Raw genomic sequence first — 18648 nt, 5'->3', positions numbered from 1 at the left:
CGTGCCTCTGTCAAGGTGCTTTCTTAAATACTCACCCCTCTGTCTCCTGCTCCTGCTCAGAGCTCAGCTGGGATGTTGTTTATTTGCCATGGGTTTCATCCACTCAGCTTTTAATTGCTTTTCAAAAAATTATGGGAAGGGGAAGGCTCTTTCAGAGGTGTCTGATCTAGGAAAAAATTCCTTATTCCCTTTGGGTCAACTGGTATGGCCTAAGGAAGAGGAGACTGTTCTTCCACAGAGGGGGACACCTGGAGCTCTAGGGCTGCCATGGTCTTGGACGATAAATATTGAAAATCCTCACTCTTAAAAAAAAATCTTATTGATTGAAGTATCAGAACAATCTCCCTTTCATCCTCATCAGAAAGAAATTCATCCTCCTCCCTTTGAACCGCATCACTACCAGAAGATTCTTCCCACCTCGATTGCGTTCTTTCCCTCTTTTTTTTACTGACAGTCCCTTTTTTGGCCGCTTTAGTGGGCCATTGGGATTTTGTACTAGAGGGCAGCCTTTCACTAGAGGCTCTCTGGGGAAAGGGAGAGGAGCCAGCGACACCTTTTAGTTTAATGCCACCCTGTTGATAAAAGTTAAAGATTGTCTGCCTTACGAGAGAAAAGAAGTCTGGGGAAACAAGGAATGGCCGTGTGTGTGTGTGTGTGTGTGCTGGCAATCAGAAGTTGTGATGTCCTGCTGGATAGTCTTGCAATCTGCAGCCGATGTAATCAGCTGTTTGTTTCTGTGAACTCTGGGAGACCCGGGGAGGCGAAAGGCCTCTCGCTGCAGCTTCCATTTGAGCGAGCAGGGTGAGTGTTGTTGGCTGGGGAGGTGCTAGGCAAGACAGTGGTCTCAGGGGCCTGCTGACTCTTGCGGCGTTTTTTAATGTGCTTTTTAGTTTCCTCGTGATGAGGCGAGCTCACCGGAGAGGCCAAGACAAGCCTGCTATGGGTCTTGTCGGCTCCACTGCCGCTTCTTCTATCACCCGCAATAATAGGGCCTTCTGGTTCCTTGGCTGAAAGAAAGCCATTGCTGTCAGCTTGTTGCACCAATATCTTAAGTCTGGCAGAGGCACTTGCTCTGAACCCAATCGTTTTAGCAAAATGGCAGCCGCTAAAGAAACAGCTCTAAGAGACTGTTCCTAAACAACTCCCCAACGGTTGAAGATTCAGAGTATATAGAGAGAAGAATAAAAACCAAGTGTACAGGAAGGAGGGTTAGAGGTTAGATAATATAAAGAGGTCAGCAAAGTTGGAATTCAGGAATTAGATGAGGCAAAGCCTAATCTAAGCTGCTTTCTCTGTGAGGCAAGAAAATAACTGAGGGGATGGGCAACTCCCATGCAGGACACAGAAAGTGAGGAGGTTTGTTCCTACCTACTTGATAGGATGGTGGGAATCGCCCACCAAGATGTCCTCCGCCTCAGAGAGAGAGACTGTCACAGTTTGCCTCTGTCAAAGCAGATATAAACACTGACAGCCAATGGGTTTAGTGGTTAGAGGGTTGGACTAGGATCTAGGAGGTTCAAATCCCTACTATGCCAGCTTGCTGGGTAACCCTGGGCCAATCACTTACTCTCAACCTAACCTACCTCACAAGGTTGTTGTGAGGATAAAATGGAGGAGAGGAGAATGACATTGGGTTCCCACTGGAGAGAAAGGTAAGGTATAAATCAGGGGTGTCAAACATAAGGCCTGGGGGCTGGAACCGGCCCATTCAGGGCTCTTATGTGGCCTGTGAACAACTAGTGCAAGGGAGGGAACAGGAGACTGCTTGGGGGGAAGTGGGCAGAGCCACTCCAACTGTGGCATTACAACATCTGCAGCAGTCAAGCAGTGTGGGAGTGTCTGCTCAGTGCTGCACCGCTGGCTCTCCAGTCGGCCCATATGGGTTTTCCTTTGCATACCCCTCCCAGCCCATGGGGCCTTGCAGTGAGGATACATACAATTCAGAACTTACCAGCTGCTGTCCTTTATACAGTTTATATCTCCGCTACCTGGCTTTATGTTTTATGGCACACATGGCCCAGCCCGACAAAGTGACATTTATGTCAGATCTGGCCCTTGTAACAAATTGAGTTCGACACTTCTGATATAAATGAAGTAACTAAATAAATAATTCTATGTGCAAAAGGCAAGTAAGTGACATGATCAGAAGATCTGGATATGTATCCAGGATGTATAAAAGCTCCGTTTAATAACAAGCTAATACAGTTTCTATTTTAAGACCAAAACAGTATGTACACTTGATGTGGAGACATATAAATTTGAAAACAAGAGACCCAGTCTCCTGCATGGTCTTGGGAAGACCATTCTTCAGATTCCCACCTCTCTGGATTGTGGCAAGCATTGTGAACCAACACATGCAGTGCATGCTATAAATAAGAAGTGCTAGAAATCAGAAGTAGTTATTGCAACTGCAACACAGTGATGCTTATAAAAGGGTAAACAAATGCCCAGGTTGTTCCTTTACTCCCTCTTAACTAAGCCCGGATCTGTGTTTTAAACCTACCCTTTCATAAAGCTGCCAGCCAGCAGAACATAATGCCAAATCCAGCGGTTTCTATTTGATATTTGCAGAGCACACATCATGGACGTATTAACAACCAGGAGCAATCTGTATCCTTCGTTAGAGACTTGGGGACTTACAGAGCAGCAAGTTAAAAGTTTAAATAAGTAAAAGGCAGCACATAAAGCCTGATTCACTTTTGCCAAATGAATACCCCCATGCTGGATACCAACAAATCACTGACCTGCTTTTGGTGGCATGTGCAGGATGTTCTCAGCCCAACATTTCTGTGTGCCTGACATTTTAGAAACCTGCCGTGCGCTTATTCCATCTGTGCTTCTCCTGAAGGCACTGCATGTCATTCTTACACAGATATGCCCTCCCATTCCCTAGCTTGGGCGATGCAAGGGGTGGACTGGGAAACAGAATGGAAGAATGGAGGCTCAAAGAGGTTTTGCTTGGAAGATATTTTACTACTACCCCATAAGACAGATGGGAGAGAAACAAGTAGGGGGAAGATCGTTAAATCAAAAGCCCAGCAGCTCTGCAGGGCAGCATGCAGACTTGCCACGATACTCACTCAAGCTGCCCAGCTGTCGAATGACATTTGCCAGGGTGATGTTGGTCACACACTCCAGTTCATTCCGAACATTAGGCAGTGTCTGACGGCACAGGTGCCTTGGCTCGATGTTTCTTGTTACTAATGGCATGATGGACCAGCTTCAGGCAGTGTTCTGAAAAATAAAAACACATCCCAGAACAGGGAGAAAGGATTACTCAGCCACAAATCCTGGTGACAACCTAGGCATAGCACTCATTTCTCTGCTCAGAACAGGCTTTAGGCTTTATTGGAGTCATAATTTCTATCCCTTTCTTTACTGCCTCCCCTCCATAACCTTATCAGAACTGGCCTTTCAAAATAAAGATGCAGATGTTTTCAGGCAACACCACCAGGACCTTCAGCCGTGGGACACTCCCCACTCCCAGTCCCACTCCCACCTAACACAAAACCAGCATTGTTGTTCTACCCTGTCCACTTCTACACATTCAGACAAAACCATCCAATTGAACTCTCTCCAAACACTTCTGAATGTTTATGCAAAGGCCACTGCGGGAGGGAGGTGGGACTGGTTTAAACTGAGCAACAGATTTTTAAACTAAAGATGCTACTGCATTTCTCAGCCCCACTATTTCACATACCCCCCAAATCCCCATTTTGATTTTGCTCCTCCATGTGGAAATAGAATCTCTAAATCTTTATTTCCATTCCATTTTCTGTTTCTGCAAGCCACTTTTTGCCTGTTAAATCAGGGAGATTTTTAAGATTTTTGCATCAAATGTAGTAAAAGAACCTCAAATGAGTGAAGAACACTACCAAACAAAATGGGTGAACTGAAAATGCTCAAAGTGACAAAACAAAATGAGCAAGTGCATATTCCTACATCCCAGCTAAAAATATTTCTATCATGCTGAACAGGCTGGGCTTTCAGGAAAAAAACAGGAAGCAATTTTAGCTGACCAGGAAGTTTGCTTAACAACTGCTTTGCAGCTGAAGAACAGCATGCCTCCCCAAGTTCCCTTGTGATATAAGGTCTTTATTGTTTCAAAGATACTGAGGTCTACATACATCCAGAATTTTTATACAAACAGAGAGCAGTTCGTGGTCTACCTGCAACAGAACTCAAAGATTCTCCCTTCAAGCATTAAAATAAGGCTCTGAAAGAATTTGCTAGTGGCACCATGTTTATTTGTAAGTGAATGACAGCCGCTAGTTACTCCTACTTTGTTTCATCTTCAACTGTTGGTAATTTTCTAGGCATAGTTCAAATTAGTAATTTTAACTTTTAAAGCCCTAAATGATCTGGATCTGTCCTATCCTAGGGACCACGTTCTCCCACAGAGATCTCCCTGGCTGGACACAGAGGTCATTATCTTTGAAGTACCAAAGGGAAGGATCTGCCTTCTTTACCCTACTCTATCAGGGTCTTAAATTTGTTCTGTCCCCTCACCAATTATATAACTTAGTTATATCAGCCTGTTACTTCAAGTTAAGCAGCTTGCATTAGAATTTCTCTTTTATACAGAAGATTTCAAAGCGCTTAAAGAAAAACAAAACCAGGTATTTATGACACATTTAAACAGTGACAGTAACATGCACCATACCTCCTTGACTAATACCTTAGAACAGCGATGGCGAACCTTTTAGAGACCGAGTGCCCAAACTGAGACCCAAAACACACTTATTTATCGCAAAGTGCCAACACGGCAATTTAACCTGAATACTGAGGTTTTACTTTAGAAACTTTATTTCTACATTAACTTAAGATGATCCAAACAAAGTAAGGAAAGCAATCCCAAATGCTTTCATTTACTTAAAATTATTTGGCAGAGAATTTGACACTTTAATGATGGTCTTGGCCTGGCTGGGGCGATGGCACACGTGCCCACAGAGAGGGCTCTAAGTGCCACCTCTGGCACCCGTGCCATAGGTTCGCCACCACTGCCTTAGAAGGAAAAAACAAGCACCCCCCCCAGGTCAGATGGTGAACAGCTCTGCCAGAGGTGACAGCTGTCTTGAAACAAAGATTCTGATCTGTTATGAATGGAATGGTAAAAAAAAAAAAAAGCAGGAAGCTGACAGCTTTGGGGAACAGGGATTCCCTGTCACCAACAGCAACAAACCAAGACTCATTTTTTAAAAAGTCAGCTGTTTGTGCATGACTTTGAACCACCCTTTTACAGTCTCTATGGCAGCTGGCAGCTTATCTCTGAGGTCCAGGAGTCATTCCTGGATGCTTTTCTATCAAGAGTGTTAAGGGACTGAAGCCCATATTAGCTTTTGCTAATTACCTCCCAAGCCAAAAATCTGAATTTCCAAATTTGACCTGCATCTGCAGAAGAGTTCAAGACCTGGAGGGCAGGCACCCACGGTTTTTACATGTAACATGAGGTTACCAAACAAACAACCTTCAAGAAATTAACAACCTAAACCAAGAAGAGGCAGGAGATCTTAATGGTTCTTGCACTGCTCAGATATTGCCAAGGTCACCCAGCTTAACATCCATAATCACAACAAGGATGAGGACAGATTCTTAGTCACAGCATATTTTCCAGACAGGGAATTTGTTATTACTTCTCTGTGGACTAAGTGGTCAGTCATTTACCCTCACATTAACTCTGCCTGTGTCTGAACCTCACTCTCCCAGGTTGATGGCTGAGGGCTATTTCAGAGGTGTGACTTTCCCTGCACAAAATTACCTCTGTGCAGGAAAAATGTCACCCATAGTTTTGTCTGTGTAAGGGCAGAACGTCATGATGCCCAAATTACAGAGTTTGCACTGAAAACTTAACCCTTGTATTGAGTTCTCCCATTGTCTGTAATGTGATAATACCAAATCACTGAATGCATTTCCCCACACATGCTCCCACATCACTCGCTACCACCAATGAGGGAGGAGGGAAAACATAGAATGCGATGCCAATGTGATCTGGGATGAGTTCAGTAACCTTCTGTGTTACAAGGGTGTTGGGGGAGAACCTGACAGCCCCATGTCACGTGTACTACATAAGTCCTTCCCAAACTGTCAACACCAATGTTTCTCTTCCATTACAGCAAAAAGGCATGTGACACAGTTTCTACATGGAGGGCTGGAAATTAAGGGAGAATCAAAATGTCTCAATTTTCCTCAATGCTCAACCCTAAACATGTGCATGTAGCCATGGATTCTCTAATGGACCTAGTGAAACATTCTGGGGTTGATGAAGTCACTAGAGAAGAAACAGTAAAGGAAGAGAAAGAATGGAAAAGATACAGGTCTTGATGAATCCCTGGACAACAGTCAAAAGAAAATGACATGGAGATTATGCAAGATCCCAAAGAGTCAAGTAAAAGTACATGAGAAACGACCACAATTGTAGTGATCGAACAAATTCAAGAACTACGCATATGGGTTTACCTCACTGGGCATCACATGTGACTGCAAAGAACCTATATCCTAAACACAAAGAAGCAATAAACAGATATGGCATGAAGAGCCGATTGGTAGTAGATGAATAGGAAACCCTTGATACAAATACAGCCATTTCCATGAATTAAAGTAGCAAGACAATGAGGTGGGGCTCAGTAATATTTCTCATACATCTGTTCTAAAAACCCTGTTTTCGCAATACATGTTAAGTTCAGATATTCCACCAGAATGGCTCAGAACACACCAGCAGGTAACACCTTCTCCAGTGTCAAGGCTTGCAGGCTGACCGCCCAGAGAGATGCTGTGCTGTGTCCTGTTTAACAAAGTTCATACAGAGGGCATAATAATATTTTCTTGGTAGTGGAACCACTGATTCGGAATGCAGCCTCTAAGGAGGATGGGCTGAACAACACCTCCATATAGTTTCTGGTAAAAAAACAACAACCAACTACGGGGGCACGAACCACTCCAAGACCTGCGGTGCACACAGTTGAGCAGAAAACAAGGGGAAGACTGATAGAGAGTAAGGAATGAGCAGTAGGAAAATCTTGCACGCTAGTCAGTGCAAGCAGAAGGGAAAAGAAGGACGCACCAAGGGAATGGCACATCCAGAATAACTTCAGGGTTTAAATCAGCTTTAGTTACATATCAGAAGGATTAGAAAAGAGGGCACAAACATTCACTGCTAAGATAAGATCCAGTCTAGACATTACTCAGTTGTTTTGGAACACGATAATTTATGTGATGTTACCATGTGTAATCAACTGCATATGACACAAAGTACTATCCAATGCTTTTGTTAAGCTATTTTATAGTAGTGTTTGGTTTTCTCCACATAATCACTTCAAGGAATCTTATCCCACAACACCATGAAGTTCTCCAAAGGCTGGAGTGGTTGCCAATGTTGTTGCTGTTTCCCCACATGGTATCCCTACTGCTAAACATGCAGATTTGAGGTCATCCTCCACCCATTTATTTATTATTTTGTATATTGTAAAGAATGACATAGAAGTGGGGGTAAAGCTTGTCATTATACCTGTTTTTTTAACTAAAGAGTCCTCATTTTGGTAGATGTCTCTGTGATGTCTGCCCTGTTCATAAATATCACATTTTAAAAAGAAGTCTAAAGGCAAAGTCTGGCAGACGACACATTATCAGCTCTGTGAAGTGCAAAGATACTCTTGCCGAATGTGCAATTTCTGTGCCAGTACTGTCATGCACTAACATAGCAAACTGAATCCTAGATAGTCCACTGTCAACTCAGATACTCTGCCCCCCCCCCCAACAACTGGTCTAGGGGATTCATTACAATATCCAAAGCTGCACTGCACACAAACACAACATATACATTCCATGACACCACGTGGAAAATATACTGCAACAATTCAATCACAGAACGAAGGAGGCAGACAAGGGAAAGAGCCAACATGTCATCTCTTCATGGTAGACACATCAAAAACTTAACCACCACGTGAAAATAGACCTATAAGCAATGTTCCCTCTAAGCTGTGGAGTCTAGTGTGCAAAAATTCTACTTTGTGAGCAACTGGCATTAAAGCTGTGAGCCAGCTATTTGGCTACTGCATAAATTAGTTTGCTCTGGGGCCATCCTTCCTGAGCTAAGACAAAAATCTGTGAGCTGAAGGCTAAAAAACTGTGAGCTAGCTCACACTAACTCAGCTTAGAGGGAACACTGCCTATAAGTATATCATCTTGAGCAAACAGTGGAAACTGGATGGCAGCTCCATTTCTAAAACTGGAAAGCTCTCTCACTTCCCAGAATCTGGGGGAAAAACTACCCCAAACCATGTATATTGCTGTAAGGTGGGGCAACTGAATGCTCAAAAAAAACCCAGCAATTAAATTGTCAAATAATGGTCATGCATTTTAAATGCATTAACTTTTATTAAAACAAGACACTTTAATCAACAGCAAGATTGATATCTCTGTGAAAGCATAATGGAATAAAAATGTAACCTGTTGCCTACATACAGTGCCATTCTTGGCTCCATGGAATATTTCACCAATATGGTCACCACAGTGCCAGTACCACAGCTGCTGTGTGTGATCCACAGTCTCAACATATAACGAGGAGGAGGAGGAGGAGATTGGATTTATACCCTGCCCTTCACTTGGAGTCTCAGAGCGGCTTACAAACTCCTTTCCCTTCCCCTCCCCACAACAGACACCCTGTGAGGTGGGTGGGGCTGAGAGAACTCTGACACAAACTGCTCTTTCAGGAACAGCTGTGCCAGAGCTTGCGACTGACCCAAGGTCACATCAGCAGGTGCAAGTGGAGGAGTGGGGAATCAAACCCGGTTCTCCCAGATTAGAGTCCGCACACTTAACCACTACACCAAACTGGCTCTCATGTGCCATGATTGTACATCTTTATTTCAGATCCTACAATACCAGCTTCTTTTCCCTGTGGCTAGAGAACACACTCCAAACCATACAATGACATAATCCCATATCTTCAGCATCTGAAAGCAGACATGATGGAGCTGTGAGCCATGCATGGACTATTGGCTGTTTAACTCCCAAAACTACAGCCTTGTCAGGCTTTCTCCCCACCCCTTGCATACAACATGCTAGTGATAGCATGTTTCCTGCAGTCAAAGCCATTACTCCCCTAGGGTTATACAGAAAAAGTAGTCGTTCTCAAACTTGCCCCAGTAACCTAGTTTACAACAGAAATTAGTATTAAAGTCCTCATAAGCCAAAAAAAAAAAAGCTGAACGCCTCCATAAAACTTACTCCAGCAGTGAGTAAATACCAGCACACACTGAGTTGCCTTCCTCCTAGCATGCAGATAGCTCCCTGAATAATAAAAGGTCATAGAATTCTTTTAGTAGAGCTCTCACCCATTACCTATCTATCCTCTTGTTACCAGAGGGCTGAGGTTTCTGCTTGAAAAGGGATCTGTGAACACAGAGAGGAAGGAAGCCAATTGTGCCCCACCCTCCTGTAACATACAAGAAAAACTTCAGATGAGACTTTTTGGAGGTAATTCTGTTTCCACACTGCTATTTTAAAAGGGGATGGAAAAAACTAAGTAAGGGGTATGCACAGAAGTTAGCAATTCCAGTACTGTGAAAAACTACCCTTTTACACTTGTATTTGGAAAAACCCTTAGATCTATATCTAAAGTTATACTCTGCTTCTCTCCTCAATGGGGACCCAAAGTAGCCTGTAACCGCCCATGAGGTGTGTGAGTGGCCCAAGTTCAGCCAGCAAGTGTCCACAGCAAAGTGGGGGGTTTGACCTTGCATCTCCCAGATGCTAGGCCAACACTAACCACTCCACCATACAATTAGAACTGCCACAAGGGTTGTTTGGCCGGTGACAAACCATTCCTCAAGGTGTCTGGCATGTTTTTGAATCTACTTTCACAGATGTTTCACTGGCAACGTCCTACCTTGTATTCTTACCTTGAGTGCCTGCTGTAGATCTAATTACACCCCGCCCTTTATATACTCATGTTGCAAACCTAAATTAAGGGAGACAGCTTTTTGGAATGCCAACTGGTGGATTAGACACACCAGAAGGTTTGGGAGAGAGGAAGGAATAATCAGATCTGAAATTCCCACCAGGCCACAGCGTTCAAAGCCTTTTACTGTACACAGATCAACTGCTCCTTCCACTAAGACAATGAGCTTTAAAGTTTCAAGCTTCTCTCAGCAGTTAACAGTTCCTCTATTGCATTTTGACTCTAGCCTTTCCTGGCAACTAAACCCCCACCCACCCTCTCTCTCTCCCTATGTGTAATTGTTGAGGAAGGCCTGTTTCAATGTATCTGAAGAAGTGTGCATACACACAAAAGCTTAGACCCAGAATTAAACTTTGTTGGTCTTAAAAGTGCCACTGGACTCAAACTTTGTTCCGTTGCTTCAGACCAACATGGCTACCCACCTGAATCTATGGTCCTCTGTGAGACAGCCTGAAAAGAGACTGACTTTACATAACACCGGAAGGCCAGACCAAAAACTGAAGAGGCATGCAGGGGACCAGACGCTTAAAAAAAGTAGTCTGCAGAAAGTTCCATTGAAGGCTCAGGGCAATAGTCAGAAATGCAGCCACAAGGAAGAGGACACTGCAAATCTAGGGTACTGCAGTTATGGACCAACCTAAGGGAGGAGCCCCAACACTCCAGTGATAATTATGAAGCATCTGCATGTGATACTGCATAGCATTTCATTCAGCAAAGCTGTAATGAACATTTACATTCTTCCCCACCCTTGAAAAAAATTATGAGTTCACTTGCCTTTAACAGCCCAGACTACTAGCAGCTAAATCAGAATGTGCAGAGTAAGGACAGCTACAGGGTTGTTGTTTTTTCCTCCTAACAATCCAAACAGGTTTTGTATGGAAAAATCTATGTATCTATACAATTTTATCCCACCCTACCCCTAAGGACCTCAAGGTGATATACATAATTTCCTCTTCTCTGTTTTATCTTCACAACAAGCTTAAACTGAGACAGTGACTGGCCCATAGTCATGGAGGGACACTGGTTCAGTGGCTGAGTATCTGATTGGAGCAATGTTCCCTCTAAGCTGAGTTAGTGTGAGCTAGCTCACAGTTTTTTAGCCTCCGGCTCACAAATTTTTGTCTCAGCTCAGGAAGGATGGCTCCAGAGCAAACTAATTTATGCAGTAGCCAAATCCCTCGCTCACAACTTTAATGCCGGTAGCTCACAAAGTAGAATTTTTGCTCACAAGACTCGACAGCCTAGAGGGAGCATTGGCTTGGAGTGCAGAAAATCCCAGGTTCAATCCTCAGCACATCTCCAGTTAAAAGGATCAAGTAGGAAGTGGTGTGAAAGACCTCCGCATCTGAGATCCTGGAGAGCTACTGTCAGTCAGAGTTTGCAATACTGACCTTCATAGACAAATGGTCTGACTTTGTAGAAAGCAGCTTCATGTGTGATCAAGGTCAACCAAAGTTGTTTTGTGGCTGGGTGGGGATCTGAACATAGGTCTCCCAGTTTCTAGCCCAATTCTATAACTGCTTCAGGCAACTCTAAAATCTCCTAATCACATGGAGAAAGGGCCATTGGGTACTTACCAAGAAGGGTCCTTCTCCTCTGAGATAAGGAGGACATCTTGATGGGTGTTTCCCATCCTATCTGTAGTAAGGCAGGAACTAAACTTCAACTTCCTGTCCTCTTGGTGGGAGATGCCCACTCTCTCAGTTCTGGAACTCATAAAAGCAGTAGAGGAGTCTTACAAACCTGTTTAAGAACTTTAGGTCCAGTATATCTCTCCAACTTCCGTTCCTCTTTGGAACTGTGAAGAATATTGAATAAACACCTCGCCCTCTAAGAGAGGTACCGGCTCTATGGCCTGGATGCTGGACAAATGCTGAATGGCGTCTAGAGTTTGATGGAGTTTGATTTGATTCTTTGCTACTGGTGAAGGGACAAAGCGGTTTGGGGGTCTTGTAACAAATTCAATGGAGTAACCTTTGGTGGTGACTTCCTGAAACCAATTGTCTGCGTTGGAATTGATCCAACTTTGCTGGAACAGTAGCAATCGTCCCCCCACCAGAGAAGACATGTAGTCATGCCTTGGAGGGCTTGTTGTCCCTTCCAGCCTTATCTTCCCAGTTGGAGAAGGGTTTGCCTTGTCTGTTGTGGAAGGGATTTCTTCAAAAATTTTGCCTATTCGATCCCCAGGACTGTCTTCTATCGTCCTTGTTGAACCTCAGAAGTAGCCTCTGGGTACGAAAGGTGTAATTGCCGGTGCCCCTGTGGTCTGATCTGCCCAGAAATCTCGGCATAGCCTTTTTCTTGTCCCTGGTTTCAATGAGAATTTTGTCCAGGGCATCCCCAAACAAGACAGTTGCCCTGGAACGGGTATGCCATGACTATAGCCTTGGCATGGAGATCTGCCTGCCAGGCCTGGAGCCAGAGTGTTCTCCTGGCAGCTACAGTGGATACTAGTGCTCTGGAAGAAAAAATCATAGCATCTAGAGTGACATCTGTGGAGAAACAAGATGCTTTGAGCAGTCTGTTTGCACCTTCAGCCAGACGTTTGCTGGAAGCCGGCATGAGCTGAACCGTTTTCCTGGACCAAGCAATTGCCACTCTCGTCACTGTGGTAGCAGTGGCTGAGGCCTTGATGGCCATGGTCGTGGCCTCATGCGCTTTACTTAACGCAAACTCTGCCTTCTTGTCTAGGCTGTCCTTCACCAGCTGCCTGAAGTGCTGTTACCATTTCCATCCCAGGGGTTCTGGGAAAATATTCTTTGCTCCCCCTCAGCCTGGATTCATCTAAGGGATTGGAGCAACTGAGTCTCTGATGGAGGCTTAGGCTGCAACTCTAAGGCAGCCAGGGTCTTGTTAAGGAGATATTGGTAATCTTCTGGTTTAAAAAATCTCATAGAGGGTGTGGTTCCTCTAACTCTTTCTCCTCCTCCTCCTCATCTGACAAAAACTCCCCTTCCTCTCTGTCCTCTATGACACTATCCCTCCTCCTGTAAGGGGTCCCAGTGAGCATGGTCCTTTCTAGCTGCTTTAGTCAGCCAACGGGGTCTGTTTTCCTCAGGCAGGGATCTATCTAACTCTAAGTCGCCATGCCTATAGTCTCTTTGGGAGTGGGAGGGAGATTGGGAACCATCCTCAGCCGGACATGGTTGAAAAAAATTGGAAATTTCCTTCCTCACAGCTTGTCTTAGGAACTGTGTAAGTTCAGCAGAAAGCATGGAACTCCCCCCTTGTTCAGGGTAACTCACGAGTAATCCCCTCTGCACCTCTGGGAGCATCTGCTTTGGCAATCTGGGCATTAGGGATCTCCTGTTCATCGCGTGTCCACATTTTGGCTTATGGAAATGGACGGAGCTGCCCCACAGCCTTCCCCCTCTCTTTCTGAGGGCCTTCATGAATCCAAGATGGCGCCCACGCCGCTTTTCTTTGCACGCTTTTCTTTCTGCGCAGCTTGGGCCCTAGAAGCGGTGGATTTCGCTGTGCCTGGCTGCACTCTAGAAGCAGTGGAATTTGCCATGGTAAGAGAGGCCTCTCTCCCCCCCTCGGACAGAAAACCATTGGAGCCCTCTTGATCTGACATGCTCCAGCCGGAGCATCAAAGAGGTGAGAAGATAGGGAGAAGATGAGTCAGAGGCAGAGAAGAACAGGTTAGAGGAATGTTGGAGAAGGAAAGGAGAAGGGTTGTGAAGATCCACAAAGAATCGAAAAAATAGAAAAGTAGAAGAAAAAATTAGGCACGAGCCTAATTTGCGTCTCCCACCAAGAGGACAGGAAGTTGAAGTTTAGTTCCTGCCTCCCTACAGATAGGGTGGGAAACACCCATCAAGATGTCCTCCTCTCAGAGGGAGAAATAATCTACTCATGGGCAGCCCTTGCCTCATTCTTTTGTCTGGAAAGATGACTAACCTGTCAGGACAGAGAACCCAGGGCACAGGAAAGTGTTTGCAGTTCAATGGGCTTAAGTGCAGGGCGAGAAAACACCAAGGCTCATGAGAAAACACTCATCCCAGCAGTTACAACTGGATTTGTTTTTGGCTTTTTTAGCATAGTGCAGGTCTGGTACCTGAAGTGTTGCTGTCCTGAATACAAGTAAAATATTTAAAAACTTGGCAACAAAACAAATACTGGCAACGGCCATGGAAGCACACAGGAAGTGAACAGAAAAGGAACTTTGGAGGAGAACCTACAGAGAGTCAACTTCTTCACTCTGTACCATTGCATCAGCAACAGCATTTAAAGCAACAGTATAAAGCAAGAATAAATACTAATAACATTAACTTAATGCAGAAACTGTAAACATTTTTAGGAACTTTCCACATTATGGAAACTGGAACTTTCCATGGTATGGAGTATAAATTAGGCATTAAAAAACCATTGCAAGGTTTGAAGACATCAACTAGCTTTTGCAAACCATTTCCCATGTTTTTACTTTCTGGGGGATTTTATGCAGGTATTAATAAGACTTTGGAGGTTATGGAGGATGAATACAGACGTCAAATCTCCGTCATGTCTCTAGGAATAAAGCTGTTAAAAAGATAGGATTTGTCATTTCAAATACAATTAGGAAATAAATCTATGAACTACTTTTAATCTACTTTCCAGGGCATATACAAGAATATCCCGGAACCATGCACAATAAAAAGAAAAAAGTTCCTCACTGCTGTGGTTATTGAGAACCATCTCACAATGTTGCTAATAACATTATTTCTCTACCAGTTCTGGTCCCCTCCATCACCAACCACTGATCTTTTCTATCCCTTCACCACTACAATCTGCCAATATACTTGAACTGAAGAAAAGAACTCCAGATGCCAACTGAAACTTACACCCATCTTCATCTTCTATTCTTCATTTTACTTCCTTGATGTAGGATATGTGCAATAAAGACTATTTAATGGATTAATCTACACAATGGATATTCATGAAACTGCTTGCAGGAGGAAAATCAGTCTACATGCATGTGCATTATCACAAATTATAGCACAAATGGATAAAGCTGATTTAGCTAGTTTTATAAGTGCTCACAAAATATTTAACCCTGGAACATGAAGCCACCAGCTATAACTACAACAACTGACGGCCGTCAGTCTGCAAGACTTCAAGCACCCGTAGGAAAGTTGTCTCAGGTTTTTGTTTGGAAAAAAATGCTGTGGAAGATTATGTAAATTAGCAATGCATATCCTTACTGCTAGGTTTTTTCCTACATTAGGCAAGGCCAAAGAACATTGCCTCTACTACAGTTATAAACAGAGGGCATTTCTGAATCTAAATCCAAGCAGCCAAAACAATATCATTCTCATATTAGACCTGTATGCAACCAAGAACAAATAAGGGAGACTGATAACAGAACAAAGATTCCACCACCCCACTTTAGATCTTTGGTCCACATATGGGCTGGCTGAAAAGTCCATGTTCAGTGAACTGTGCAAAGTAAATTAGCTTTTATTCACAGGAACAAGTCTGTTAACAATAAATTTGGTTACCACAGGAATCACGGACAACAAACCACTAACTTCATTGAGTCAAACAGTCACTTCACATGTTATTTTTGGATACCATTGCAAGAAAAGAATATATATTCAAGCAGGGAATGGCAGAATGGGCATTTTTATTCAAATAATCATAATACCAGCTTCTGAAACATACATCTTGGGTCAAAAGGACAGCCTTTCCAACATTTTCATATTTTGGTGTATGCTGCTGAAGATGACAGTGACACTTCCAAAATACTACAAGGACACAAGTGAGGAATGCAAACTGTATAGATACAAATTGTACAGATAACACCAATACAGCAAGTCAGCCAAATGGAATGAGATAGGGCACTCTCTGACTATTTAAGCCTCCTTGCCTCTAACCATCTTCAGTCCAGAATCACTGGTGTGAGCTTCTCCACAGGATTACTGTGCCTAGGATAGAAATGTAAACTTTCCCCTCTTATTCAGAAACCCACAAAAAATGGCAAAAACTTATATATGCTGTACTTATTTTCTTCTCAAATTAGAATTTAATTTACTATTTAAGGAAATGAAAACACATACAAATTTACTGCTCTGAATTTCACAAATATACAGGTGCACAGATGCTTTATTCAAACATTAAAGATGCATTCAAAGACCAAAAGGCAAGCTGCTGCATCCTAAGGTTACTGATGTGTATTTTGGTTTGCGCCAGCTGGAAAATAGCAGGGAAAATATGAGAATTAAAAATAGAAACCATCAGTATCATCTTAAATTAAGGATGTTTTTATCATCTGGACATAGAGACTGTCTCCTCTCCAAACAGGTAGGATTTAAAAAAAAATACAACCTGCAGTGCCTGTTTATCAGAAGCAACACAGACACAATCCTTCCTTCTAGCACTCAGGGAGGAGGACCTAATATTCAGCCTAACAGTATTCAGCCTAACAGGAAGACCTACTGTTATTCAGCCTAAAAGTATTAAAAGCTCAACGATAAAAAAGATTGACTCTGTTTTTAAAGCACATGAATTTCTGCAGACACAGCTTGGGGAACCAGAAGAGGGCAAAGGGGAGGAAGAAGATAGCAAATCTGATGGCGAGTTGGGCTCTGGGTCTTCGGACGAGGACTTCCCCTCTGAAAAGGGGGCGGCTGCCCCCAAAAGCTCATATAAACTCAGGATTAGAAAAGATAAGAATAAATAAGGGCTGAAGGACTTTGATTTGTGCCTGAAAAAAGGCTGAAATAACTTGGGGATGCTCTGGGAACTTCTTTAAACAGTTAAAGGGATGGTTAAACGATAATTAATCTAGCATAACCGACTAAGTTCATTGTATTATTAGTAGCTTTTTGAAAATAGCATGGTGATAAGCTGATGTATTGATCTCCTACCCTTGGGCTTTTAGTTAGTTGTGGGTCTTTTTTCGTTTCCCTTCCCTATATTTTCTGTTGTAGTTTTGTAGTCTGTAAAAAAATTAATAAAAACCTCCCCCCAGGGGGATGAAGAAAGGAAAAAAAAGCATAACAGTATTAAGAACTATCAAAAAACCTTAGCGTTTAGTTAAACTTTAGACCACTGCTGATCTGCTTCATAATCACTATACACAGTACGTGTTGTAGTAATAGTAAATAAGATTAGCTGCAATAAGTTATACATGATTTTGCATGCAGAACTCCTGTGAACAGAAGGTGCAACCTAATTTTGTGGAACACCCCCCCCCAAGGAAGTGTGCATCTGCCTCACCTCTTGCCTTCTTTTAGAGGCAAGTGAAAATATTTTTGTACTGCCAGACCTTTCAACTGAGCCCTGGTTTTGGTCCTGTTCCATTGTGTAGAGTTGTGAAATTTTTTTAAAAGGATTCTTAGAGTTACTACAGTATTGTTAAATTTTTAATGCATCATTTTGTACAAAGTTCTGTCAAAAAGCACTACAGAAAAATACTATATTCACAGCTCAGTAATATATATCCTTCAAAAAATATGAATTTTCTCTCTCTAATTGGAAGAAGTGTTCAAACAATTACTTAAGATCCTAGTAGTTGATACATCAGTACCCAGCCTGGCTCCAGGGTTTGCCCTAACAAAGGAAGCCAAAGGCCACCAACAGACAAAGGTAAGCAGTCCTTCACGTCCCATAAAGTTTTGGTGTTATTCAGAGTCTCAGCTGCTACATCCTTAATGGCTACAGCAGCTATTATGGACTTGAGAAAACTAGTGAGTACCCAAACCTGAATAAAAAGATCACCTCATCTGAACAGACTGGAAAAAACAGCAGCCTTTATGACAGACACCACCTTTCACTTGCAATTTTCCACAAGAACCACGGCATCCAATGGGGTGGTCTGTCATAATCTTTGACTAGAGACATGGCCAGTGGATGCCCTTCAAAGACAAATGTGGCCCCTAGCCCTTTCTGGGAGGGGGGGCCCTCTTTAGAGACAGTCTAGACAACACGCTTATAGAAACCAAGGATAAAAAGACAGCAATGCCATCCTCAGGTAAACAGGAAGAAAACACTGTAACGATTATGGCTCTCAATCCTCTTGTTCCAACAGAGCCCTCCCAAGATTCGCAGAAAGCATGGAACAAATTCAGACAAAATTATAGAGCTACCAACAAGGCCCAGATGGACAATCCTAGACCCAACAAGTCTGGAAAACAGAGGAATCAATACAACTGACGCAGCCCAGTGCAAGTGGGAAAGAGACTCTCAAGTGTTCCAATAAACATGGCATACGTCCACCTCCAGCAAGTGGATCAGAGACACCATTTCAAGAGGCGAGGTCATGGAGTTTTTGTCTTCTCTGTGCAACATGTTTCTGCTACCCCTATCCTTGGGGGAGAAGAAGACGAAGACGACGGAGGAGGAGGAGGAGGAGGAGGAGGAGGAGGAGATCGGATTTATACCCCGCCCTTCACTTGGGAGTCTCAGAGCGGCTTACAAATGCCTTCCCCTCCCCTCCCCACAACAGACACCCTGTGAGGTGGGTGGGGCTGAGAGAACTCTGACACAAACTGCTCTTTTTCAAGGACAGCTATGCCTTGAAATAAACTTGATGCCATAAACAATATTCCAGATGTTGCCCCAACAGAGCCAATTCCATCATTACAAAGGTTCTCCAGAATTTATTCTAATTTTTTCACAGTGCCGAAAAAAATGGAGGCTGGAGAACTGTTTCAGCTATCAGGTTCCTAAACAAGTCAGATACAGACACTTCAGGATGGAAATATTAA

General features: G+C 43.3%; 1 protein-coding gene across 2 annotated transcripts in view; it reads right to left on the bottom strand.

Annotated features, from left to right (window-relative positions):
- The window catches only part of WASF2 (WAS protein family member 2), a 64369-nt gene that overhangs the window by 30992 nt on the left and 14729 nt on the right, over window positions 1–18648 (bottom strand). For both annotated transcript variants that reach the window (XM_015418607.1, XM_015418608.1), the window contains exon 2: window positions 3081–3234. In XM_015418607.1, coding sequence (XP_015274093.1) covers window positions 3081–3210 — 130 coding nt within the window. In that variant the 5' untranslated portion in view covers window positions 3211–3234. The remainder of the gene's footprint in view (window positions 1–3080; window positions 3235–18648) is intronic.

Source organism: Gekko japonicus, unplaced genomic scaffold (assembly GCF_001447785.1).
Source record: "Gekko japonicus isolate JY-2015 unplaced genomic scaffold, Gekko_japonicus_V1.1 scaffold456, whole genome shotgun sequence".
NCBI lineage: Eukaryota > Metazoa > Chordata > Lepidosauria > Squamata > Gekkonidae > Gekko > Gekko japonicus.
Note: the sequence above shows the minus strand (reverse complement) of the source record. Positions and strands in the feature narration are given on the sequence as shown.